Below are 27,947 nucleotides of genomic sequence, written 5' to 3'. Positions count from 1 at the left end.
TTCTGTACTGTGGGCTTTCAGTCAGGTCAAATAATACATGCAGAAAACCAAAGACAAATATACACAAAGGATAAAAGCAGCAAGTCAAAGGGCTTTTTTTGTTTTGTTTTTTTTTTAAACAGGTACTTTACTTGCTGATTATTCTACAGCAGGAAAAGGGGAACCTTAAAACAAGATTTAAAAAATACTTACCCTGTCATTCATTAGCAAATCTTTAACAATAAAAGTGGCAACCAAAGATTTCAAAGGGGCAGCAAATTGATCAGGTGCTAGCATGGCTATATGGCCAATAGTAACCAATGGTGTAATGAGATGCTCAAAATTGCTTGGATCCAGACTCTTATGCAGTGGCTAGAATAAAAGGTAACAAATTCAGATATTACTGATAAAATCTATGTCTTATTAAAAGAAAAAAAAAAAAATTCTGTACCAAGTTGCTCATTCTAACAATTGTATTAACTGTCCATTTAACCCACCTATTTCCATTCAGAAATGGATCTTGAAAGAACTATTAATTGTTTAGATTTAAAAACACATTCATCAGCCCTACAACAGGCTTCCCAGGAACCACACAACAAGTCAAGAAGAAAGACAGAAAATGCTAATCACATTTGGGAAGAAGAGTTAAAAAAAGTGGTAGTTCAAGCAGGACCATTTGGGAAACAATGTATTAAAAGGATATTTTCTTGTTGAAGAAGTGGGCATACTACATCTCAAGATAGCAATTTCAGTAATGAACTATGTTTCATCCTTCAAGATAAAAGGCGGATGGGCGCTAATTAAAAAGGACATTTGCAGTTATAACTATAAAATCTGTGCAAATAGTTTCTACCATAACTTAGTTTTCCATAATTTCTGTAACCATTTAAGCATTTTGTGCCAGTCGCAATGTGGGTGACAGGTGGTGTTTGGTTCCTGTTTCCAAGAATAGTTCCTCATTCCAGCAGACAGTCCAACACTTCTGTTTATTTGTTTTTATTATTTGTTTTTTTAGTAGGCTAAAGTAAACCTAAGGAAGATGGACTATGGGACATTAAAAACACCCCCCCTTACTACCATTTTTGACGCCAAACTGTTTGGGAACAAAGGGAGAAGGAAAAAATGTCTCCTCTAAATTTGATACAACAAACTTACAATATGAATCGCCTCTATGCTCCTTAGTTTATGTATGCAATATAAACATTAATAAAAAGTAACTTAAGTATTTTCATCTTACCTCAAATATCTGTGCAAACTGTGTTTCTTTGCTGGAAAATATTGCATGGATGCAGTGAATGGCATACTTGGCTTGACGAGGGGGTCCTTTTTTAGCTTTATGATGCAACACTGGAAGCAAAGCACTAAAAAACAAAGAATCTTTTCAAAAACTGTAAACCTTTCAAAATGTTAAACCAGCAGAAATGTAAATATACATATGCATATATGTACACACACACACACAGAACACAACACCTCTTCAAACACGCTAATTCTCCTGGTTTGGGCAACTTCTTTAAAGAAAGGAAAACAGGTTATTTATATGGCTTGGAAGTAAAATAACTGGATTTTGTCTACAGAAGTATCATAGGGCAAAACAAACATTATCTGCACAAGCTACTAAAATAATTTTGGGGAAATATTTTTGTCTATACATCCTCACTCTGAATATTAAATTGCAAAGAATATTTTTACACTGCTATATACTTAATTTAGAGAAAAAAAAGCATAAGTAATTCTGAATGGCAATGATACAAAATTAGAGAGGTATCAGCAACATGTCAGTTATTACTTTTTTGGATATATTTATTGCACTTCTATCCTTCAAAAATCAGTGCATTTTAAAATCATTCAAACTCTTTTCTGTTTTATCTGAGGTAATACTTTTTCTCAAAAGAAGGCAGGATAATAATGTAGCATGCAAAAGGAAAAATGAAAGCTTCTAGAATCCCATATAATAAACAACACTAGTCAAACAGAATAAGATATATACTTACGATCTTATATGAGGAAAATCTTCTTCGATTTTGCTTCCTGTGTTTTTGAAAATTTGCAAAGCAGCTTCCGCCACTTTTTCATCATCCATTTTCAAGCAAGCCAGAAGAGATTCAAAAGTTTCAGCCGAATGAAAAGAGATAGGGTGTGTAAATGAAAGTACCTGCCAAAATAAAATGAAAGTCATGTTAATATTTTTTGAAGGTCTACTTACACAGAACACTACATCAAGATTAACTTTCCACTGCCATTTGGGGGTATTTACAATACTGTGTCTGTTTTGGTCACACGATCCTTATTGCTTTTTCTTGTTCTATCAGTTTTTAGCATCTCCTAAACTTCTCTGACTCTATACATGATCTCACCAGTTTTAACTGACTTCTCCAGTCTCAATTTCTTTTCCTACTATTGTAAGCCTGTACTTCTCAGTGGCTACATCTCCATCAGCAAGTAGTGGGTTACAGTAGGAGCAGAAATACAATTGGTGCTAAGGAAGCAACATTCATACTGTATGCATTTCAGGGGTTTTATTTCAGAGTAGCTCTGGTCTGACTGAACCCACTTTAGTTACTGCAGCACAAAGTGTGCTCCTGAAGCATATCTCCTCGTTCTGTTTCTCCAAAAGGAAACGCGTTTGTGTGCTCCCAGACTACTCAGCAAGGCAAATAAAGCATGGTAAGCAGGACAATTAGAAAATTCACTTCAAAACACATTCCCAACTCAGTTAAAATACTAATATAGACATACCTGTAATTATAGGATTACCATATCTTCTTCCTCTTCCCAAAATGTGTCATGCCAGTTCATACAAACACATAGGTATCTACCTTGGATCCTCCTTTTAAATACATTGACCTCCATGACGTAACCCATTCTTACTCAAATTTACTTTTGTGCTACCGTCTTTTCTCACTTTTATCTTAACGTGCATATTTGGCTAAAGAATCATCTGCCCCCAGATGAATCTACCAGGTCCTTAGGTGATCTAAGAGGTTCTGAATACTTCAGTACTGGAGCCCTATGGATTCTTAAGTCTCCTAAATCAACCTACAGTTTTGGACACCTCTCAACACCATCATACAACTGAGATGGTATGATGGCACAAATACCTGGCTGTGCACGTACAGGATAAGCTTACACTACACAGCATTGGTCAAATAAACTTAATGTTTTTTACCTAATGTAAGTGAAATGAAAAACCCTATGTAGTTGCATTTAAAGAGCTTCAGACTTTTAACAGCATTTGTAAATAAAAAGTGAGCAGCCCTTTTCCTCCTGGGAAAAAAGGGAGAATATGAAGATAAGAAATCTTGCACAATATCCTGGGGAAGGCAACTTGATGGGGTTTGCTGTATTAACTGAATATTGACAAAGATTACGCAGACTAGAAATAAAGACGACCCTGATTTATGTGGAACTCAGGAATACCCACAGTACTGTACAGAGATATAAGTACAGGTCCAAGTAATATGACTACACTCACAAACTGCTGTGTCTGTACTAGTTAGTCCTACCCATCAAAAGTATCAATAAACTGTTTAGGAGTCCATTTTATTATCTTTATACCATTATCACTGTATTATCACTGTATTTCCGGTTTCAAGATGCTCACACAGAGCCAAAATAAGTGTATTTGAATCCACAGCGTATGCACAGATGTCACCACAAATCTTTTTTTTTTTTTTTTTTTTAAATGAACACTATCATAGGTGGCTAATGGTGGGGGAGAGGAGGCAGAAACAAGTTACCTCACAACCAGCACACAAGTCCACACAAGCATTGTTTACAACTACAATCTATATGCACATTGAAAGCATAAGTTGTTACTCTAGTAACTACATGTATGTACAAAAGCATAAGAACAAACCCAGGATAGAAACCAGAAAAAAAATTCACACTCCAGTGATCAAAACTTTACTGCTGATATTACACATGCAGCTACTTTCAAATTTATATTTCAACTTTATTTCTAAATGATGGATAAAATAACCTTAATGACTGATGTATAAATGATGTATAAATGTTGTATAAAATAACCTTAAAATAACCTTAAATGTCATATACAATGAGCATGGAGAGCAAGAAAAAAAAATTCTTTTGGATAACTGCCACAATTATTACAACTGAAGATACTGAGTGCTAATTACAAATGCATTTTAACAAAGTTGCTTTAGAAAGTTTTCACGTGCTCACTGATCACCAACAGTATACTTGCCTTAAGCAATTCAAGTCCTGCCCTGATGGCCTGATCAGTAGGTACACCCTCATCTTCATCATCAGCTGTTCCATCTATTGACTTATTTACTTGCTTGATAAGAGCACTGAAGAGAAAAATTAAAGCAGTCTTATTACTGCAATTGCAGCCAGTATGACCACTTCATAAATGTAAAACACAAGTTATTTAATAACTTATTTAAAGCATATGAAGCATAAGTTTATAATAAATAAGTGCAAGTCAACTACATACATAATCTGGTTGCCCTCATCTCCCACCTAAATCAAAGATAATGAAACACTCTCTTATGAGGAAAGGCTGAGAGAGCTGGGCCTGTTTAGCTTGGAGAAGAGAAGGCTGAGAGGAGATCTTATTAATGTGTACAAGTATCTGAAGGGAGGGTGTCAAGAGGATGGGACCAGACTCTTTTCAGTGGTGCCCAGCCACAGGACACAAGGCAATGGGCACAAACTGAAACACAGACACTTCCATCTGAACATGAGGAAAAACTTTTTCACTGTGAGGGTGACAGAGCACTGGACCAGGTTGCCCAGAGAGGTGGTGGAGTCTCCTTCTCTGGAGATATTCAAAACCCGCCTGGATGCGATCCTGTGCAATGTGCTCTAGGTGACCCTGCTTGAGCAGGGGGGTTGGACTAGATGATCTCCAGAGGTCCCTTCCAACCTCAGCGATTCTGTGATTCTGTGATTAATTTCAAAAACATTTATCCATCATAAATTAGGAGCTACATATACCTTACTCTGGAAGGATGACCAAAATAAGGAAACAATTTGAGCATTATCAGTAAAATTCAGACAAGAGTTACGCTGAGGTTACTAGCTGCTGTGGATTCTTATAATTGATGGAGAATAACCGTTAATAATGTTTAGCCTATAACCAAGAGACAAAATAACTGTTAAACAGCTGTGGTAGGAGTTGATGAAAAATTCAAAAGACTTATCTCCTCCATATTTCATGTTGAGAGTAACACTTATTTTTTCTTACACTGTACCCTAAGAAGGGAAATAGTGATTATCAGACTGAGCCTATAAGCAAGTACTGTAGGCAGTTTCTCCGATGAGGAATGAACAATATTCTGAATATTTCTTCAGTACACACAGCAAGTGCTATTTATAATCACTGGTAGTAAACCAAGGGAGAGACCTCCCAGTTAGACTTTCAGTCTTTTTTTTCCACCCCTAACTGGATAAAAATAGCCTATGAAAAAAAATTTAAAGCAGTCTGATAGCATCAAAAATGAAGCAGAAATGTAGTGAAAATTTACAAAGTTGGGAAAAGACTAGTTTTGCCACAGAACTGATAACAACTGCCTTTTTACTACTTAAGTTCACTAATAATGTTTCTGAAGTAGATTTTAAATGAAATCTCAAGGCTCCATTATGTTATATATATGACAGGCAAAAACTGAAAAGCTCAAGTTTACTACTACAGCTGGAATTAACAGATAAGAATTTACCAGTATTTAGAATCAGTTTTCTCTAATAAGCTACTATATGTCTCATATAAGGCTATTAAAATAACCACTTTACCCATTACTTTTTACTTATAACTTTACCAGCCTGCTCTTCCTTAAAAACTTATTGCCTTAACAGCTTACATAAATTACTGTTTAAGTCACTGTGATCTAACATCCTGTATGGAAAAAATTTAACAAAGTTTTTGAACAGCCAAGGATAGAAATTTCTTTTAAAATAACTAAGTCACTCGTAAAACAAACTTGCTCAATCAGCAGCAGATCCATTTTTTCCTGAAAGTTCCTCCTAGTTGTGCTGAATGACAAATCATTATTTTGTGCTGTTGCACTCTGAATGAGGAGGCAAAAACCACTAAGTAAAGGGAAAACAGAAGAAAATATTGAAGGTCACTAGGCTTTAAAAAAATTTTTTCCTGCCTAATCCATTACTGGTTGTGCTTAAAGGCAAAATTAGAAACCCCAGTTTCAAACCCTGTGAACTATAGCCATACAAAAATATACCTGATGGATTCAGTATCAATGTGAACAGGAGCAATTCTCTCCAGAAGAAACTTTATCATTTCCAGGAAAGGATTTGTTGGTTGTTTTGGATTGCCCAACTTCTTTGTAATTTCTCTCTGCAATATAAATTTCAGTTAAATTAAATAATCAATTGAGTTCCAAAAATATTCATAAATATTAAGAGCTATTCTTACCACACATCCTTCAGCCTGTTTGCAAGAACATGTTGGGCTAACAAGCATTTCTAACTGACTTCTTATTTTTTCATCATCTTCTAGAACTTGTGTAAACTTCTTCATGAAATCTTGAGCTTTGCCTGGATCAGGAAGGTTTCCTTTAAATAAGAAAAATAAATGACTATTTATTTTAATAAGTATCAGTACTGTAAGTTAAACAAGTTTGAAATTTCACATGTGCACGCATACACACACTCTTGCTAAGCTAACCAAAAAGAAGGGGGAAAAACCCACAAACAGCCTAACTCATGTAGATGTATCTATGAGAATGCCTATTTCAAAAAACATTTATACTTGCAGACCTCCCCTGGCTATTACACTGGTCTCCCTTTGTGCTCCCCTTCCCTCATGCTCCTTATTCAAGCTTCCCTCCTGCTCACCAAGGCTTCTTGGTCCTTTTAACAACATTAACAGCTGAAGTTGACCTCAGAATCTCTACAAGCAACAATACAAAACCAATATTCCACAGAAAAATATACTAAATATTTAAGTACTGATATGGCAAGCATCAAAAACATCAAAAGGGTATTTTTGCTAAATTACTCCTCCACTAAACCTAAACTGTCCATATCTGGCTTGCAACATGAAAAAATATAAAAATGCATATCTTAAACAGTACATTAATTTGATATTTAATTGTACATTTACAAGATAATCTAATGACAAAAGTATTAGAATACTGTTTAAGATGCTTCATTTTTTTGGTACAGTAAGTGTTAAGCAAAGTTGGCACAGACAATAGTGTAAGACTACAGGATAGTTTGTTGAAAACAAGTTCTACTAAGCATTTGTTTTGTTGTTGTTGTTGGGTTTTTTTGAAAATGCAACCTAGAACCAAATCAGAACAATTACAAACTGATCAGTTTTTATATTATAAGAAAAAGGAAAAAAGCATTTGGGACATGACCAAAGGCAGTAGCAAGATTCAGCTTTTCTCAAGATATTTTAAAAAATATATATATATCCTTAGGTAGTATCTCTCTCTTTTATTTTTTTTTTTTTTGGCTAAAATAACAGTTTGCATTAAAAAAAAAAAGGAAAAAAAAAAGCTTGATTAAAAACAAAATTTTGGAATTGTAAAGCAAGTTTTTCTTCCTTCCACTAGTTCTAATGCTTTGGGCTGTGCGGAGGTGGGGTTTGGCAAGAGTTCACGTTACATGGAAGTTCTTCAGTTTCCAAAGTGCTTTCCTTCTTCTGAAACCCAAACTCCTTCATGTTCCCCAACAGCATTTACAATATCAACACCTCAAAAACAGGTAAGTTGATAGCTAGTTTAATGTTAGTTAACATCAGTTAATATATATTCTACGATAAATGCTGACACAAACGTTATTAACTTGAGATCATCTACATTTTGTATTAATCAGCAACAGTTAGAAATGAAGCCAAAGTATCATATGATAAGCTTCATAACTGGAGATATTTTACAATAAGGAATTAATTCTCCTTACAGATGTCTTCATAATTCTCCAAAGCATACTGTTTTATTATGACTATCATGATTTGTTATAGAAGTGCATTAAACTCATCTCAAATGATTTTAAAAGAGGAAAGCAACATATTTCAACAGCAACTTTTAGACAATTTTTAATATGCTTCAGCTGACTTACTTGTTATAACCATCACTTTTGAGAATATAGCTTTACTGCTGGCATCTGTCTGCAAGTCAAAATAAAAAAAATGTATTAAGTAAAAATTTTACATTATGTATTTCCACTTGACTACAGTGCACAATATTCCATAATGCTGTATTATCAGCAAGTTGGCCCCTAGCATTTGGCTAGTACATGAGCATATTAGCAGTCAAAAGGCACCACTGCAAAGTTAATGCTAGATGGTTACAAGAAGTAAAAGATGAATCACAGCTACAGTAACACTCTTTTCCTCACATATTTGTTTATAAAATATTTTTTATTAATTCTTAATTTACCATGTATTTTATGAACAGGACAAATGGCTTTTTTCCTGTAATAGTGTTTTCCATGTAAAGGCTCTTGTTTTTAAATAAAAAACGAACAGCAAGCATTAAATTCACTTTATCTTCTTGTTCACATACTGATCCTAAGTAGTCTCAGCAGTAACTCCCACCTTATTGTAAAGAACGGAGAAAATCAATATTAAGACTATTGCTACTGTTAAGCTGAACAGGGAAGACAGAGGATAACAGTGTAATTACAAAAATAACAGCCAGGAACCTTTATAACAGTAAAATATGAAAACATAATTGCATTTCCAGAGATCAGTGAAGTCTGGATTTCAGCGAAACTGCCTCTGATTAAAAAAAAAAAAAGTAGTCCAATAGCTCATCACAGGCATAGTAAATGTCACAAAACAGACTTTTATCTCAATTTTTTTCTTCCATCACCAATTCTTTGGGTACATGATTTCAAATTCCACGTGAGAAGTCCATCCTAGCAATCAGTTCCCTTTAACATGTAAAGGAAACAGAAGAGGGAAAAGAAATTCACAGCCATGTAAAACTACACAGCAAACAGTTTTCTTTATAAGAACATGTTTCTTACAAATAAGTAGTATTCTGCAACATATCACCCACTGTTGCAGGTAGACAAAACAGTTTCTAAAACACTTTTTTCCCTGTTAGCTGTAATCTACAGTATTTTATAGACAAGGAACTTTTGTGGAATTACACTGAAGCTCAAAATACAATGGAAATACAAGTAGAAATGTCAGAGGGAATCCTTAATTGTAAAGTGAGGATAATGCCTTAATCATCTTCATAGAAGTGTTCTAAGGTGGATGAAAGAAAAAAAACAAACTGAAATCCTTCACTGTTGTGTAAAAATAAGTGTTGTCAAACAACTCTGAAATCCTCATTCTTAAGCAGGATGAAAATGAGAACCTGAAAATTTAAGCTTGCAGCAACAGAGTCAAAAGCACACAGACCTAGCAGCCTCCAAACCATAATGGAAACAGCTCTTTTGACGAATGACTTCTGAAAGAGCAATCTTGATGAGATAGCTTACAAAGTCCACAAGGCTTCATAAGTGTAAGTAGCATCAATTATGGCCTGCAATTAGCAAATGATATTCCTCTGGGCAAAATTTTAAATGAAAGCACAACCACCATTTATGAGCTTTCATTCAAAACTATATAACATTAAAGATCAGTGCTTAGCCACCATTGCTAAAACTGTCTTTTAGAGAACTCCCCTTATAACAGACAAAATTATAATTTTTAAGCTTACCTATTACCTAAAAAAAAAAAGAAAAACCCTCAGAAAGGAGGCTCACCATTGTGATGAAAAGCTTTTTTTCTGCAAAGTACTTAACAGGAGGCAAATAAAGACTTAAGCTGGGCCTTTTCATCAGATTCAATCAGGAAACAACCGTTAAGAGGTAATGTTGCAAGACACTTCAGTATTTTCTCATAGAAGGCTTAAACTATTACAGAGGAGCAGCCAAAACACTGGCTAAAGCTCCCAGTAGAACAGCCCTTAAGTTGAGCGAACTGCTAATCGTTCATTCAAACATGAAATAACCTGAGTCAGAAGTATTTTTACAGCTTCTGAACATGACAGACTAGTGATGATTGAGAAACTTCTTTTTAGAAGATTTACTGCGGCATTTTATCAACATGATCTTGGATTCATGATACAGAAGAACAGCAGCATAGTTGCAGCAAACAAAGTTTATGTCTTTAACATAGACATAACAGCTGTCACACACTTTTCCACATGTGAACAAGCAAGTTTAATTATTTCATTTAAATCTATATTATTACCATAGGAGAACAGGACAAGCTGTGAATTATGCTTTTGCCCTTCAGAAGAGTAACTCACTTTAAAGACAAGTTTGAGGTCTATTCTCTCCCCAGTTAGGAGAAATTATGATCAACAGAAATGGAAAGTTTCTTAACAGACTTTCAACTTCCTCAACACCGAACACAAGACAGCTTGCCTGATTTACCTGAAACTAGGCTATAAATCTTACTGAAAGCTGTGGAAGAACAAAAGAATAGCACAGAATCCAGACCACTTCACTCTTCCAAAATTGCCCAAGTTTTAAGTTGTTCTGATTTAAAACCAACGACACCAACACCAACACCTTTTTCACTCTTCCAAATTCTCCCATACTTCCAAATACTTTCAAAACACTTCAAGCCAAATATATACTTCAAATTTCCTTTTTGCAAGACAAAATAAAGCACTGCTCACCTGTCTATCCAGAAATGGACAACACCACAATCGGTGCATAATGAGGTAAGATACTGGTTTGAGGACATACTGGAAGAGCAAAGTCTCTTATAGCAATATTAATAATCCCAGGAAACAAAGTGGAATTAAAGATAAGTCCAAAGTAGAAAGCCACTCTATACTGCTCTATTGTCAAAAGTTTGTCTGACAAGGCAGCAGGGGGGTGGAAGGCGAACAAACTAAAAATCAGGAAGAATCTTCAGCAGTTAAGTAGGGGAAAAACATAAGGAAGAACAACTAGTACCATTTTATGCTTAAAGGTAGTGAAACTGAAGTAATTAACAAGGCAAACAACAGCACTTACACTGGAATACAGGAAAAAAAATGAAGTGTTTCACTAAATAGCCAGAAGTTTTTTTTAAGATGAGAATAAACAGTGGACTGGAAAAAGTTAAAGACTTCAAATCACAGAACAATTTAGGTTGGAAGTGACAATGGGATGTCACCTGGTTGAAACACATACTCAAAGTGGGGCCAACTTAGATCAGGTTGCTCCGGGCCTTGTCTAGTTGACTTTAGAATATTTCCAAGGACAGAGATTTCACAACCTCTCTGGACAACCCGTTCCAGTATTTGATTACCCTCACCGCACTTTTTTTTTCCTAATATCTAATCAGAACTTGCTTGTGGCAACTTCTGTACATTGCTACTTGTCCTATCACTGATCATCTCCAAGATAGCTCTCACCAACCCTACACTTGCCACAGGGACAACACTTACAGGAGAAAAAAGAACAACTAAGCCATCAAAATTAATTGGAGAAATTAGTGCAGAGTGAAAAAGCACATATGGTAATATTAAGCTATACTCTAAAATGTTACTAGTTCATTTCAATTTTGCCTCCTTAAACTAAAAAAAAGTTCCCACAGTTCTGAATGGCCAATGAATACGTCTCAAGATTATTAACACCTTCATTGTTTAGACTCTTTCCCCCTTCATTTCCACTGTGATTATGAAAATATACACTTAGTTTGAAAAAAAAAAAAAAAAAAAGCAAACCATCACAGTAAGAAACGTTTTGTATAAAATAGTTGAGCATATCAGACTGTCACAAGCCCCCTAAATTCTCACATACAGCCCTGTTACACAAAAATATTTGAGCTTAGTGAATTAGTACTTAAGAGTGAGATATGATGAAAACCACATGGACAAAAATGTAGACACATCAACAGCATATACTGTTTTCAGTGTGATGCTGATGTTGGCATTCATTAAAACTAGACGTTTAACTCCATGTCATATCAGATATTTTACAACTGAGAAGGCATATCTCTCTGAAAACCAAAGGGAGAAAGCTGAAATTTCACTTTCAACTGAAAAGCAGAAAATACTAAGAAACTAACTCAAGTTCTAGATTATACATGAGTGTATTTAAATTAGATGAGGAACATAAGAAACAATTAAAGCATTGTTAAAATTATTTAAATAAGGTCACTGAAACGGCATGAAGTATTATTGTATGTGCAATTACTGCACCTACAATTTAATACTGTATTAAAACATTTTAAATGCACTAAATCAAAATTATGAGTTTCACTGCAATCAATTTCATTACAACTATAATATGATTGAAACAGTAAGGGATTAATTTTGATTTGATGAGTCTTTTTCTATCTGCAAAACAGTAGCATTGCCAAGCAGATAACATTAGATAATACAACCACACTTCTAAAAAATGCAGTTACCATCTCTTCCTGTTCAGGTTATTTCAGCAAATGGATAATTCAGTCATTACACTGCATTAAATTTATCTGTGGTATGTGAGTATATACGCATATACAAGATAAAATTGACAAATATATGAATAAGAACATGGCAATGCTTTATAATACACACTATTTCTTTTCAAAACAGCACCAACAGATTAAAGTTAAGTTCTACTCCCATTCCAAATCATACCTATCATTTTTATTTTCTATGATTTTTCAACATGAGTACACACACATAGCCAAAACAAATATGAGATTTACTTTATCGGGATATCATAAATAAGTCCTCTATAAATGTCACTTTTTTTTTTTTTTTTCTACCGAGTAAATTTTCTGTACAAAGAATTTAACTGTAGTCTGACATTTTCAACACAGCATTTAAGAAGTCTCCAAAGAGGAAGAAAACCAAGCCATTTGCTGGGATAAAAGTATTCAGATTTTTTTTAAACATTACTAATCATGCATAAGATAAATAAAGATACAGCAGTAAGTTTTCTTAATTACTCAGTTTGGCAGTCAAAAACAAATTTGCTGTTTTTTCTTTGATTTTCAAAAATCAGAACAATCCTGGTGGGATGTAGCTCTCAAACACGAAGAGGAAGTATTTCAGTAACAGACAAAGGACTGACAATCTTTAAAAATTTCTAACCAACCCTATCTTTTCACTCTTACTGAAGAAATGTATACACATTTCCTACTGCAAGCATAGTCTAGCGGAATTTCAGTTAAATTTCAAAATATTTCATATCTATCATTAAGAATAAGCTTGAGATACTTCATCAAATGCTATTTTTTTCTGGAATTAAACAAATAGCATATTATTTTAAATAAAACTGTATATGCACTGGAGGATAAAGGCAAACCGAACTTACTTTGGGCTGTTTTATCAGGTCGACTAAATCCTTTACTTGATGTCGTAGCAGATTCTGACATTTCCACATTTCGTTCAATGCTCTAAAGGAAAAAAACATATGCATGTTTACATAAAAATGAAAAAAGAAGAGTTGTCAAAGTCTTCTATTCAATAACACAATTGTCCAAAACCAGCCTTTAAATTCTTTTCAACTTCAGACTCAGGAAAGTGCTTATCATCTGAAATTTCATTGCTCTGTGTGTGTCAAAGCCTGAAGTGTTTCCTAGTGGAGTGATATGAAATTGGTCAGATTAGACTGGAACGAAGTGAGATTTTGAAATAAGTTTCATTTCAGATGCCTAACTACACTGCCTGTAAAAGAGGGGGGAAGCAAACTAATATGTCTGTGCTATAAAGAACTCATTTGTACAAGTCTGCAATTACTCCTCTAAAAACATTCCAAGGAGCAGGCTAAAGCAGATGTTTAAGATTTTTATCATCAAAACAATGTCTTTCTTGCATATAAAAGGCAACTAACGGATCAACAAACGGTGAAGAATGGACAAGATCAGACTTGTACGAAGAGCATTAGAGACATTGTACAAAACTGAAAATTAGCACACTTTCTAGAAAAAATAACCTGTCGGGGGAGCGAGAATCACAGCATCGTTTGAACAACTTTTAGAATCCACAAGTAACAAAAGTCAGTTCTGTTTAACTAACTGACTATACTAAGTTTATAAAATATGTACTGTTGCATACAGCAACAGCAGAAATCAGAAATTATTTGCTGTCCAAAACAACAAGTACTGAAAAAAACCTACATTTTGCATTTTTCTTTAGCCCATACTAAAAATATCTAATACAATACTAATCATTTTTATTTTTAAAATATTATTCTTAATTTTTATACGTTATACCATTGTAGTATTTTGACCCAGGTAATATGGCAAATATAGGGGATTCAAACATCATTTTCTGGAGTATTTGAAAGCTTTGGGGTTTTTAGCCATTCTATGGTATACAGAAATTTTTCCAGTCTACCACATGGGAAAAAAATATATTTGTTTTTCAAGTGGCAGAGTACCACTAAACAGAAGCAAAGGAAAACTAACTAAATTCAATCAAATTGTGAACATGATATACAGAAGTAAAGCTATCATTAGTCAAATTCATGCTCCTATTTTTAAGCAACAGAAGACAAGTATTGAAGCTCATAGGACAATCATAAATAAAACACACAGTGAAGGGGAAGAGACAAACAAGTAATTCCTTCCCACCTTTAAGTCATCCTGGCTGCTAAATGGATGAGTAAATTAATTCAGTAGTTGTCAGATAAGTCTAGGGCTAGTAGATGCTCCTACAAACTTATGCTATCTTTTTCAGCACATAGAAGGACAGAAGTACACTGAAGCTTCTTACCAGACTTTTGACACTTTTTAGCTGCTTATGGTTAAAAGGTACCACACCTTGTTAGAAAACATCCTACTATTTCCCCCCCCCCCCCCAGACTCTCATTTGAAGAATATATACTGCTGCTACATTCCATTTACTGATAATTCATGATGTATTTTTGTCCACTGGCTTAGGCTACTCATAACAATTTAGAATTAACTTACAATAATAGTAGTATTATACAACATTTTGTAAGAAGTCAGTAACAGCACATACTTCACAGCATTTGAATCCAGGGTTGCGTAAAGGTAATATAAACATTTCATTCGTTCATTTGTTTCCAAGTTGTGAGGGACCATGTACTGAGCAAAAATGCGTTCAACAAGTAATCTGAAAGACAGCATTAAGGAACTTAAATGATAAAGCAAAAAAGTGGTCATAAATGGCTAAAATAGTCATTCAAAAATTCTCAAACTTACTTAGAGATCAGTCATTGCATATAGAGACCAGGTTATTAAAAAGAAAAAAAAAAAGAAAAAAGGTCACTAAAGGTCAAGTAACTTAATTTCCAATAAAATTCAGTGTAAACTAAAAAAACTTTATCATTATGGAAGAGATAACACACAATCCTTAATATTAGCAGTAAAACTGTTAAGAAATGATATTATCAAGATCAAGTGTACTAATCTGGATAGGGATCAAAGGATTTTAAGTGAAGGACATCTCTTAATTATCAGCCCAAAGAGATGTTATTAGTGAATTTCATTAAGGTCACTATTGGGATCAATAATTTATTTTCATTAATGGGCCTAAAATAGAAACAAAATATCAGGTATTATGATAACATGTGTGATATAATCAACACAAAGGAGAATTCAGATATTAGTCAGAAGGAATTGGATCCACCCCCCCCCCCAGGATTGAGTTTATCCCATTTCTGTTGCTTCAAAAATGGAAAAAATACAAGTACATTCACATGGAAATTAAGAAAAGCTTCTGCTTTTATGCTTTTACGTTGAAGCTGCTTATTTTGAATCAAGAGGAGAGAAAGACTGGGTCTATTAGTTACCTAGGAAATACTGTGAGCCAAAGGAAAACCAAACCCACATTGCAACCTTAAATACCAAGAAGGCCCAAGCCTTATGTCAGTTGAGGTCAGTGTCAGCAAAGCAGAGTATATGGGTATAAACTAGCCATTTAAGTTTAGGCTGGAAATGAGAAGTCCTTACACACAGGCATAAGCTAAAGTCTTCCAGTTGGAGCAGGTGGTCAAAACCCAAATCCAGCTAGTTGACCTGATGACCCCAACAGGTCCTTCCATTTCTGTGGTACCATGATACAATTGCTTATTTTGGAGATGAATTTTGAGGGTGCAAGTTTCTGAATGAATTTGTATGGGGTTTATAATATCATTTGTATTTGATCATGCTGTGAAGGTCAAAGGCCCACTTCCAAAGCCTACAAGGCCCCTTGATTAGTCAAGGCAGGCTAGTTCCCGAGACAACGGAAGCTGCCCCAATGGGCAACCATGTTTGAACTCAAACCACCACATTACAAATTTACAGCTAGGTTGACAGAGGCACTGTTTTCACTACAAATCCAGAGCAAGGCTCCAATTCATAGCTATTAATCGCAAAGGAGAACTAACTTTTTACAGTGAGATGCCTTAACCATTTTCACTACATTTACTAATTAGACTTGTTTTTAAAGCATGCAGGAGCAACATGCAAGGCCAAAGTTAAAGTAAATTAAACCAATTTATTGAATTTTAGCATAAAATCAGCAAACTACTAAAATACAGACAAAAGCCTTCTTTACAGAAGCAGTTGTGAAGTACAGCTAAGAATTTTGAAATATTTCAACCTAACTCACTTTTTAGAATCACTTCTGTCCTTAAAAAAAGCAGAGGAAAACAAAAGAGGACAACACTACAACCATATCAGATTATGCACTGGATCAAAACATACAGGATTAACAGTCTCCTCATTTTTGTCAGTGCTTAAGCACAAAGAAAAACATTCTGCGTACAAGTTACCTCACTTATTCACAGAATTGCCTAGCTTTTAAAACAAATAAAGATTGACTTACCGGTCATCAATACTGTTTTGATAATATATGTGCAGAAGTTTGTCCTTAATCCATGAAATCTGTTTTGCAGCTTCTTTTCCTGCTTCTGACTGTAATGAATATTTCTTGTATATCTGTGCAAGTCCCATCATAGCTTCTTTCCTCACTCTCCACTTAAAAAAGAAAAAAAGAGAGAAAGAGAGAGAGGGGGAAAAAAAAAAAAAGTACTGCAGTGTAACAAGTCAAAACTCAAAATAGAAAGAAAACTGAGAATTTCCTGGTAGGTATTTCTGATTCTTTCCCAAAATGAAATATTTTAATTTATAAAAAAGTTAGATTGAATTTTAAGTGCAATATTTACTCATTAAAACAAATATTGCATCATGTCTGTTACTGTTACACATTTCAACATCAGTAACTACTAAGCATGTATGTTTTTTGAATTTAGAATTAAATTTAGAATTAAATTTAGAATTCAAGCTGACACCCTTTCTCAGGGATCTACACTGAATACCTGCTGTTGTTTTATGGTTGCAACAGGGGAAAAGCATGTCACCAAATGAAAAAAAATCAGGTGATAACAGTAACTGTAAAAGTTTGCCTTTAACAACCTTGGTGACCATGCTTTAACATAGCAGCTAATCACGTGAATTTTGCCAAATAACGGAAACATGAATAAACTAAATTTCAGGGATATTTAACTTTGAAAGCTACTACATTGACTTGCAGCCATCAAGTGATCTAATTAAAAGCAGGCAATCTGGCTGCTTCTGACAGTAGAACATTTTTCATCAGTAATCTAAAATACATTTTGAATTCTGCTTTCAAGACCTTTTACAAGAGATGTTAGAATGTCTTAAAAGTCTCATTTTACCTGAAAATTATTATTAAAACTAGACATGAGTGACATTGCTTTGCTTCAGCCTATTATAATATTTTTTCATCGTATTATCTTAAAGGACAATACAGCACGATGGAAAATATGGCATTCTAGTCAAGGGCAAAAGATGCCTCATTCTATTGACAAATGACTGCTCCACTAAACACAACACTTTGTCATGGATAAATATGACCCATGAGCCGGAAGCAGCAGCACTGTACCATGGTGCAATATCATTTATTGTCTAAGTGCCCCTGAGAAATACCATATAACCTTTTTGCTATCAAATACAAGCAAGATTTAATTAAACAGACAGCTTCATAACTTTTTGTGTTATATTTGTTTTCATAATTAGTCATTTTAAAAATTAATTCAGTATTTTTAAGAAGCATTGTTTTTAAGAAAAAACACATCGAGCTATAAGAAGATACAGGAGGCTAGAAGTATAATACATAATTAGTAGTAATAATGGTTATGTCTTACCCGCTTGTCCAGTGTTCGTTCTCTGACAAAATTAAGTAGGTGATCATTGACAAGCAAAAGATCTTTTTTAGCAGCAGTAACTATGGAAACTATAACATCATGCCTAATGGCCTCTTCAGGATCATGTGACCTTACTTTAAGATATTCTGAAAGAAAAAATAATAGTATATTAGCAACTACTATAGCCCAACAGAATTGTACCTGCAGAGCAGAACAGCTAGTATTAAAGAACATGATATCTGGACCAAATACATTTTAGAAGTCTTACTTCAGGTTAGAGGCTACTTTTCCTGCAGACTCTATGCCCTTTGGTTGTTGAAGCACAGTAGTTGCACTCCTGAACACAAATTCTGTTTTTATATTATCCAAAAGGAATCTAGTTCACATGCTCCAGGAACGCTCCACAATGTGAGCCAAAGCATGGCAAGTAGGGAAAAAAAAAAAAAAATCAAGCAATATACTTCAAAAGCATGCTCCTCAACCAAGCTAAAATGCTTGTTTAGACATATCCTACTTTATTCAATTTAGATAAAGTTTCTACGCTGTTTTAGGATATTGCTACCTATTTGGTACTATCACTGATCTCAGTATTATAGACATTTTAATGCTTCTGCTTACGAGTGTCAAACATTTTAGCTATTTATTATCATTTTAGAAAGCCGCCAAAGTACAAAACAGTTGGAAAAGTTCATTTATCTTTTTGGAAGTGAATATTTTAGGTTAGTTTAGAAGCAGTACATAAAAGGTAGGAAAACGCACACAAAAACAATCAAGATCACTGTAGCTAGCATTACAAGGTGAAGAGTGTCAGGAGATACAAGACAAGGAAGGAGAAACAGCATATGTCAGTGAAACATCCAAAACAATCGAGAACAACTTAAATAAGCAGATACAGGACACCAGCTCAAAGTATGCTCTAAATAAAGTAAACAGAGGTTACTGCACACTCATTACTGTTCAATGACCAGTGAAAATTTTCAAGTTTCATCTGAAATACTGACTATTAACATTACTGGTGATCAGCACAAGTATTGAAAATCCACATCAAGAGATAAAGCTTTGCATTTAAGGAAGTTACAAGATTTGAAAACCAAATATTATTTAAAAGAATTTAGCTTTGACTTCCCCCCCCCCCTTAACACTTTTGATCTGCAGGGAACAATAATGCACTAAAAATAATTAAGAACAATACCATTGCCCAAAAGTCTCCTGTTAAAACACCAGTGAGCGGCAGATATTTTTCAAAAATTTGACTTTGCTAAGTGCTGGGAGGGGAAGGGATGTGGGGCAGGCAAAATGACATTTCCCAAAGGATACCATTAGAGGGGGCACAAAGTCCTTCAGCAATGAAAAAAAGAAAAAAGCTTGGAAGTACATTTCTGATAATGAAAGAGGAAATCTCTTTACCATTCCATTTAGAAATGTTTTCAGACCTTTCAAAACAAACAAACAAACCCACCCCCCCAAAAAACTCCACAAACAAAACTATCAGATGGTTCTAGCCTGCCTAATTTAGATGCCTGTCTTCACAACTCTCAGCAAGCATATATACCAAATATGGAGGACAAACCCATATACTTAACAGCCCCTTAAATTCCCTCCTTAGAGCAAATAGACAAAGATATTACCTCCAAAGAATTACAAGTGAGCATTCAGTGACAGGGGGAGAGAGACAGTCTTCGTAAAAGCTTTGGAAAAAAAACAACCCAGTCTCTCTAATCATGCTTTTTTTCAGTAAGACATGGGGAACCAAAATATTAAATGCTTATCCATTCAAGTTGCCTACCTCCTAGAGAGGTCTTGAATTACAGGCTGTGTTTGATCTGAAGGAGCAGGAACCGATGGCTGTGGTCACAGTTACCAGGACTGTTTTCATCTTTTACACAGAGACTACATAACATATACTCATCTCTGCTTCCTGGAACTGAAGTCTTAACTCTGCACCCAGATTCATAAATGTCATGACCCTGGTTAGCCAGATTGCCTTTGCCTGGTCCCATGGTACTTGCATTCCCAACTACTACAAAAAAAGGGAGCATGCTCTCTTTTGTTAAGGCATTTGTGTGTGCAGTCCCCTTAGACTGTGAAGAAGCATCAAACACAGGGACTCAGCCTCTGTGACTTAGCACTCTAACCTCAGTTATGTCCACCACAACATCAGACAAAGTTATTTACGACTGCAACTAATCTTCATGACTTTTTCCAGGAGACTTAAGAATAATTTTCTATTTTAATGTTATAGTAAATCTGTACCTGTTAAGTCTTTCGCTAGATCAGGATGGTTCATAAGGCAGTGGCTTGCAAATTTCACACATTCAAGCCGAATAGGTACATGAATATCATTAAACCTATTTAGAAACAAGATAATGCATTAAATAAATCACTTCCACCAAAGCAATTAGTCTATTACTACACACAGCACCAAAATAGCAATAATCAAAGATTTATATTCCCGTGTCTTAGGGCAGTTTTCTTATTTCCACTTATGCCACTCCAGTCCTATTATAAACAATGCAAACTTGAGTAGAAACAATGTAGTCCTACATGTTTCATTCTGCTTTTAAAGAGCATAAATTACTGTTAACAAATTAAACAAATATACCATCAAAGTCTAGGCAGCATAAAGTAACGTTTCAATAAAAATATAACATGTAGCTGCCTTCCTATTCTTATAACTTTCTCAAATACTCTGAAAACACTTTTATGCTTCCAATGTACAGTTGTATGCATAAAACATAAAATATCCTGTACTCATGTAATTAATTCATGTGCCAACCATGAAGAGAAATATCCTCTCCTGGAATCCATGAAAAACTCCCAGGAACAGTTATTTAACAGAAAGGTGTCTCACATACTAGCTATAATTTCTGTAATGTTCTATGCATATAAACATGAACTGACTAAAAAATTGTTAGATTTATTGTGATATTCTTTTCCTCTTTAAACTATGAGATACACAGCAAACTAACATAAGCAACTAACCTAATACAAACTTCTTCCAAGATGGACCACTTCAACTCGTGCAAGTTAGTTTTTCAAAGACTGAATTACATTTGATGCCTGAAAACTGATGTTTTCTCATGTTTAACTTTTATGCAAGTAATTTTGTAATAAAACTGTTGATGTAATGAGTTATAAATAAATCTTTTGAGAAATTAAATGCATTTTCAAGCCATCTTCAAAACCCCAGTTTTTAAACAACTTAAAACCACGTTTTAGAATAGTTTTTATTTGATAAATAAGCATTTCTGCAGCAAAAGGTTTTAAAGAATACCTATTTTAGTAAAACCCAAGCATGCTTTCTAAATCAACAGAATTTAAGAAGGGCTCTTTTAATAATATATCTATTATTATTTTGCAAGGATTTCAAACAAGTCTTAATACATGTAGGTCTCCAAATTCATAACTAGCTGAAAACAGCAATTACAACAACAGATTGCACATGGTCACATTGCTTCTTCACATTATTAAACAATTTTGTATTTTCTTTCAGGTCCAATTAGATCTGGTATTTTTTAGTTCATGCAATATTTTTAAATAGTTACATTAAAAAGTCTTTCCTCACTTAAGTTTTAAAAGTAGAATTTCTCTAGGGACATCCTGGTTTTGATATGATTGGACACTAAGAATATTTTAAACTACTGCATTTGTAATAATTTATACAGTTTATCTTCTTTCATCCATATTAGAAACATTTTCACCATAGTAGCCATACTTAAGCCTTCTGTTTATTAGCACCATTACATATTTCCTATTTCACACTGGCAGAATATTTCAAAAACAAAAGATTTGCTGCATTGTAAATACTACAACTTTTTAGGCACTCCAATCATTCAGTAAAATGAAAACCGTAAATAAATATTGTATACAAAAGCCTCAAGATCAATTATAGTACCATCTGATACTGCCAATGTCATTTGATGCTGTTTTAAAATTAATGCATCATTGATTAGTTTCACTTGTGAACAAAAAAGTGAAACTGTTCTTTGCAACAAAGAAAGTTGCAAAAATTGAATTAAAAAAAGGGATGATTCCTAATCATACACTCTACAGAATCACAGATGTCATCTCTTTAGCATTATCTGCCAGATTTCAGAAAAAGCAGCAGAACAAAACTCACATTTAGCTGTATCGCTTATCTAAAAACAGGAAAATTGAAAAATGGTGAATTATACTTCGTTGAATGTTTTTCCCCTCCTGCGAAGGGAACTAAAATAGCATATACCTCCCCAAGTAGCACTGCCAAAGTGGTTTGTTTTGAGATGCCAACTCTGAATCCTTTGCCCCAAACATTTTGGCCAGAAGTTTTACGACCTGCAGGCGTTCTTCATTGTCATTGCTCTGGAAAATGAACACACACACACACAAAAAAAAAAAAGAAAAAAAGAGAGTTTTATACAGTTATTACACAGATACATACATACATCTTCAGAAAAATTATAATGTAGATAATACACTTTTCTTATATATAAATAATGTGTTCCTCGAGACAAAAGAACCTTCACTAATACAGGGAGAAGACAAAATAATGAAGACTGAAAATAAAAAGCAACGTAGAGTATCCTGTTGAAAAAAAACTGGTGAAAAATACTCAAATGCATAAGTTACTTTAACCCTCAAATACAGTTCACTGATGCTGTTAAGAAATCCAGTGACCAAGGAATACATGCCTATACAGACTTATACAAATTCAAGCACGGCATTAAGAAAAAAGACACAACTCATTCTACTTTTGTCTACAAATAAAAGCTTACAGTGCTCTGAAAAAGTCTTTAATTACCCAGTGCAAACACGAATAAAAGGTTCACAGACACTGAATTTTGGCATTAATAAACTAATTTTACAGAAAAATGACCTGTAATTGAGTGGCTCAAATATTGGGACTTTACTTAAGATGACACATTTTCAAAAGGAACTGTTCACCATAACTCTAAAAAAGAGGGAAGAAGGGGGGAAAAAAAGGTTTCAGAAAACAGGTTTTCAGATAGAGCACCCAAAATTTGTGATGCACAGGATCTGGTCTCTTCTGACAATACAAGTTTGTATTTAAAATGCTGAGTTACAGCAGATGCTTTTCTTCTGTACTTAAAACTAGCATCAATGTAGAGATAAAATGAGATCTTCTCCAGTGTATTTTGATTAGTATCAGTCTGCATGCCACTTGCTTAATACAGTACATGGCTTTTTAAGTTTAAAACATATTTGGAAGTGTGTGTTAATATTCCTGCAGTCAGCATGTACTTCAAGTTCACCACATTTTCTCCTTCACTTACTGGGGGGGGGGAGGGCGGGGAGAACACCACCACCACACAACTGACTGCAACACTTGTTTGAAAAGTGAGCAGCATAGACAAGGTGATGTTAACTAGATATTATTCACCCCTTATACTTCTGTCATCTTTCTGGTGCAAAGATGTGGAATTTTTGAAACACTGTTCTTTTCCATCGCATTTGACATCCTTATTAGTTCAACACAAGGCTTTTGAACTAGGCCCCACGAGCAAGAAATAAGAGCCCAGTGTAGCTGTCATCAGAATTCTCTACTAGGACACCACAGTCTCAGATACCAACTGCTTCTCCTGTCTAACTCTATGCCATAAATGGGCTGCAAAGTTTTCCAGTATGTGCTTTTGAATCAGCTGCTTAATAATAGTAAAAACATATGTAAAATTCTTAAAGTAACAGAGCAAGAAAAGTAATTAAGGATGAGAAAAATCTCAAACACTGATATACTATCTGCATTACAAGAGACTATAGTTCTTCTAAATATATTTTAGTATTTTCTATTAGTAACATTAATAGCAGAAGCCATAGTATTAATACTCTTTCCTCTACATTTGACTAATTTATTCAATTAAAATGCTGATTCATGTTGGCAAGAGCTATCTACAACCTCCTGCTCTTATTCTGCAAGAAAAGGTAACTGTTTTCCAGAGGAGTTTGGGATTGTAAGTTCCCATTACGTAGCAAACTCTTGCCCTTATGGTTAAGAGCATTGCTTTGCCTGGAGCCTGTACCAGTGCAGCTTGCGCTCCGCACATTCCATGCACTCCTAGTTAAGCCGACAAAATATTAAAGATATTAGGCACCTCTGAATTTCGCTAGGTAGCTAACATGGATCCAGAAGAAGGCTCCCACAGTGACAAGAGTACACCGAACACTCAACTACACAGCTGGAAATATAGAAAAATAATAGTAATAATAATAATAATAATAATAAAACACGTCATTAACAAGTTAGCCACAAAAGAAGCTTTCACCGTATTAGGTGATGGATCCAATTACAAGTCAACCCCACCACCACCATGTTTCTAGACCTAGTTGTAGAAACAATGAATATCTGTCATTATGAACCAAGAGTATCAGGTAATTTCTAAATTTGTGCCCAGGAGCTGGTTTCCTCGAGGCATTCTACAAGTCACTACAGATTTAAAAAAAAAAAAAAAAAAGTGTAACTTATTAAATGAATGCACCACCGCTATAGCCTATTGCCTGTATTCTACTTGTATCTCTCCTTTTTTGGGGAGAGGGGCAGGAGGTGGATCATAAACTCCAGAAAAAAATTAATCCTTCTCCATCCTATGGCACATTTTGAACTTGACCATGTTCTCTCTCACCATTTTTCTTAGACATGATCCAGCACTTTCTTTATGCTTAACAGTCTTAACAATTTGCCAATAAAAATTGACATTGAACTCTTATTTTCAACTTCCCCATATCCAGCTGCCAAGATACACACAGCTGCTCTTCTGCCTAGATATTATGGACTGTCATTAACAATAGCTGAAGTTGATCAGAATATTACGATTAGCAAGTCCAAAAGATAGCACTGAGAAACTGGAGGATTTGGGAGCAGAAGTGGACACAAGACATGAAATTTGTCAGTTTTAATTAGCATGTCCAGGAAGAAAGGCAGCTCTAAATAAAAGTCAACATGTTATTGATTAAGTAAGTATTGTTTAGAAGGATTGTAAAATAAGATGACCTATAATCCATTATGGCCATTTCCTAAACACCCTGCTCATGAGCTTTCATTCTCCTGAATGTTATACTGATATTCACTTTCAGTAATACCAATTCCTAAAATTCAAATATCAAATTCAAATACAGCAATATCAATTTTCTTTACAAGTTCACCTACACAACAGTACATCCTTATCTGTGATCTCTCCTGTACCAGTAATGCCTCTGTGTCAATGCTAGTTCTCTAAGCACACTTTTTAATGCCAAGATCGCAGATTAACAACCGAACCTCTCCAAGAGGAAAGTTAAATGAATTCCAATGGATGTTCTCCTGCTAGTCTAACAGTCCCCTTTTCAATAAATAAATAAAATAAATTTTAAAAAAGGGGCAGGGGGGGCGGGATTACTTACCCATAAGATATGACCCTGCCATGTGAGAACAGAGGAGCTTTCCCTTGCAAAAAATCTATAAAGGGTAACTAGTTTGTCCACTTCTGTTTGGTACACGACATAGCACAAACCTGACACCATTTCAATTCTCATTAAGTGTCATACTTAAAAGATTACTGGCATAGATAGAGCAGAAAAAGTAACTGAGGGAGCAAAGCACATGAAGACTACGTATTTCAAAGAATACCAGTTATTGCCAAGTAACCTTTCATTCTTCAACCAAAGTCAACACATACAATTCTCGCAGTGGGTAAATTCCCCTGGCATCTCAAGCCTCATGAGAACACAACGGCAGCACTACCTCATGACCAGGCTGCATCACCACTAGTTATGCCAAAATGGCAAGGTGCTTGAACACTAGGTGGCCACACTGTTAGATCCAAAATAACAAATAGGCATAGCAGCATTACTGAGGCACCTAAGCGCTGTCCAAGTTCCATTAACAGTTTCATAACCACTCCACATGTGGTCAAATATTTATTTGGTCACTGACAGCAAAGCTCTTGGATTTTTCCACAGTGAAAAGGGACAGTCTAGAACTTCCATAAGAGCCTGGATCCATGAAGATAAATCAAGAGACCTCCTGCACTGAAGAGTGCAAATGAAATTCAGGGAGAGAGAGCAAGCAATCTGGATCCTGTCAGGGAACAGTTCAGATGCACAGATACTCTGCTCACCTCTTCAAAAATCTATGAGCCACAGAGGCTGGGAACAAAGCAGCCCAGTCAACTGGGCAACCAAAGGGCCGCAGAGAGAGATGGTTCAGTGAACGCTCACCTGGCTTTTGGGAGAAAAACACCACTTCCTCATTTCCAACAGGTACCGCAAAATGGTTAGAAGCAAAGAAATAAGATACCACACAAAAAATCTGGTTCATGTATAGAATACACAACCAGTGGAAACCTTGCTGATACCAGCAGGCTCTACCAGCATTTTGCTTTGGGTGGGGAAATGGAGCTGGAAAGGCTCCCCTTAGTGAGAAGCGACATGTCTCATTCACCAAATAAAATTCTTCAGTAATCACATGGCTCCAAAACAAGTGTGTCCTTGATGCATCTTCAAGTAAAAAGGAAGGTAGGAAGAACTTGAGCATATTCCTCTACAGGTACTGCAATGGAAAATTTAAGCCTTGAGTAGCTGTGTCAGAACACAGATGTCGACTTTCTAAAGGACCATCATTCCAAGTCTTTAACCACATTATCATTCCTCCAGGAATTCTTGTCTATTCTTGTTTAGCTAATAACTTCCCACTTTTCTGTCAAATGACATCCCAAAAGTATTAATAAAAAAAGATCGGATTGTCAGTAATCAAGCTCAGTACAAACTGCCATTAGAAACTCCATGTCACATTATTCTTCTCCTATATGGATGCCTAATTATATCCCAATTTGTTCTAAAGCCCTGCACGCTACTGAGGTGGCATTCTTCTAGTCTCTCAAAATAGGACCAGTAAAAATCTATTTTGCTTAACATCTGCATGATATTAACCATTTACCGTTCTCTATTGGTAAAAAGAAGTTTCAGACAGTGTCAAAAGAATCTACAAAAAACAGGTCATGGACAAAATTGACTCAAACTGAAGAAAAACAAAAGAAAAACTGTTGTTTTTTTTTAATCAACACTTCACTGAAATGATCAAAAATACTTGGTTCTGTTCAAATTCATGCAGAACTTGCCAACTTCATACCTGAAAATATTTTTTAAAGCATCCTGCTGACTGGAACACTTGGCCTATAGCTCAGAAGTCATCCGCCATAAGTTTACTTCATCTAGCCAAAATCATTTTAACTCACTGCTTTTGAAGCCAATTATAAAGCAAACACAAATGTTTTCAAAAACACAAAAAGCAATTACTTTATTTTTTCTTTGAAAAGTGCCTCATATGTCAACTTTCATCTGCTCAGTGCATGCAAGTTGACATCGTTCCGACACTTCTTCATTCCTCAAAGCTGACAACCCAACAATTGAGACAGTCACAGCTTTCCTTCAACACGGTCTGCTTTAAGAGTAATACAAACCTCTTTGGCAGCAGAGAAGCAGTGCAAGATCTTGCTATACTAACAGTCATACTACCTCATAAGCTTTATATGAGTATCCACCCCCTGTATCAACTTCTGTTATCACACTGTATATTCAATAGTAGTAGCAGACAATAACTCACAGAACAAGAATGGAACATCTTGGTGGAACTACACACTTGACCTGAACATACTCGACAGACCTCTACTTAAATACCTATTGGAAAGCCCATAGAGTCTGAGCTCAGGTGGCAAAACTCTTAAACTATGCACATGGATATGGATGCACTATTATGTGCCAAATCTAGACAAGCCAAAAACATCTAGACAAGCTCTGAATGATATTCAGAATTAAAGTTCATGTTTACTGTATCAACTTTAACTGACCTGTACTGAAAAAGATCTCTGCTCTCCCATATTTCAATATGGGCTGCCAAGTATATTTTTCTCCTTCACCATCCACTTGACCCAAGGCTGCGTCAAGTTAACAGGAATACC

The 27,947-nt window shown here is 35.0% G+C and overlaps 1 protein-coding gene across 4 annotated transcripts in view; it reads right to left on the bottom strand.

Annotated features, from left to right (window-relative positions):
- The window catches only part of PDS5B (PDS5 cohesin associated factor B), a 111,082-nt gene that overhangs the window by 39,299 nt on the left and 43,836 nt on the right, over positions 1-27,947 (bottom strand). For all 4 annotated transcript variants that reach the window (XM_067291137.1, XM_067291145.1, XM_067291140.1 and 1 more), the window contains 13 exons: positions 22,244-22,359; positions 20,272-20,366; positions 18,019-18,164; positions 16,677-16,828; positions 14,865-14,978; positions 13,213-13,294; positions 8,029-8,077; positions 6,377-6,516; positions 6,183-6,298; positions 4,187-4,292; positions 1,974-2,134; positions 1,217-1,340; positions 193-351 (listed from right to left, as the gene is read on the bottom strand). In XM_067291137.1, coding sequence (XP_067147238.1) covers positions 193-351; positions 1,217-1,340; positions 1,974-2,134; positions 4,187-4,292; positions 6,183-6,298; positions 6,377-6,516; positions 8,029-8,077; positions 13,213-13,294; positions 14,865-14,978; positions 16,677-16,828; positions 18,019-18,164; positions 20,272-20,366; positions 22,244-22,359 — 1,560 coding nt within the window. The remainder of the gene's footprint in view (positions 1-192; positions 352-1,216; positions 1,341-1,973; positions 2,135-4,186; positions 4,293-6,182; positions 6,299-6,376; positions 6,517-8,028; positions 8,078-13,212; positions 13,295-14,864; positions 14,979-16,676; positions 16,829-18,018; positions 18,165-20,271; positions 20,367-22,243; positions 22,360-27,947) is intronic.

Source organism: Apteryx mantelli, chromosome 1 (genome assembly GCF_036417845.1).
Source record: "Apteryx mantelli isolate bAptMan1 chromosome 1, bAptMan1.hap1, whole genome shotgun sequence".
NCBI classification, from domain to species: domain Eukaryota; kingdom Metazoa; phylum Chordata; class Aves; order Apterygiformes; family Apterygidae; genus Apteryx; species Apteryx mantelli.
This window is presented reverse-complemented; position numbering and strand designations above follow the sequence as displayed.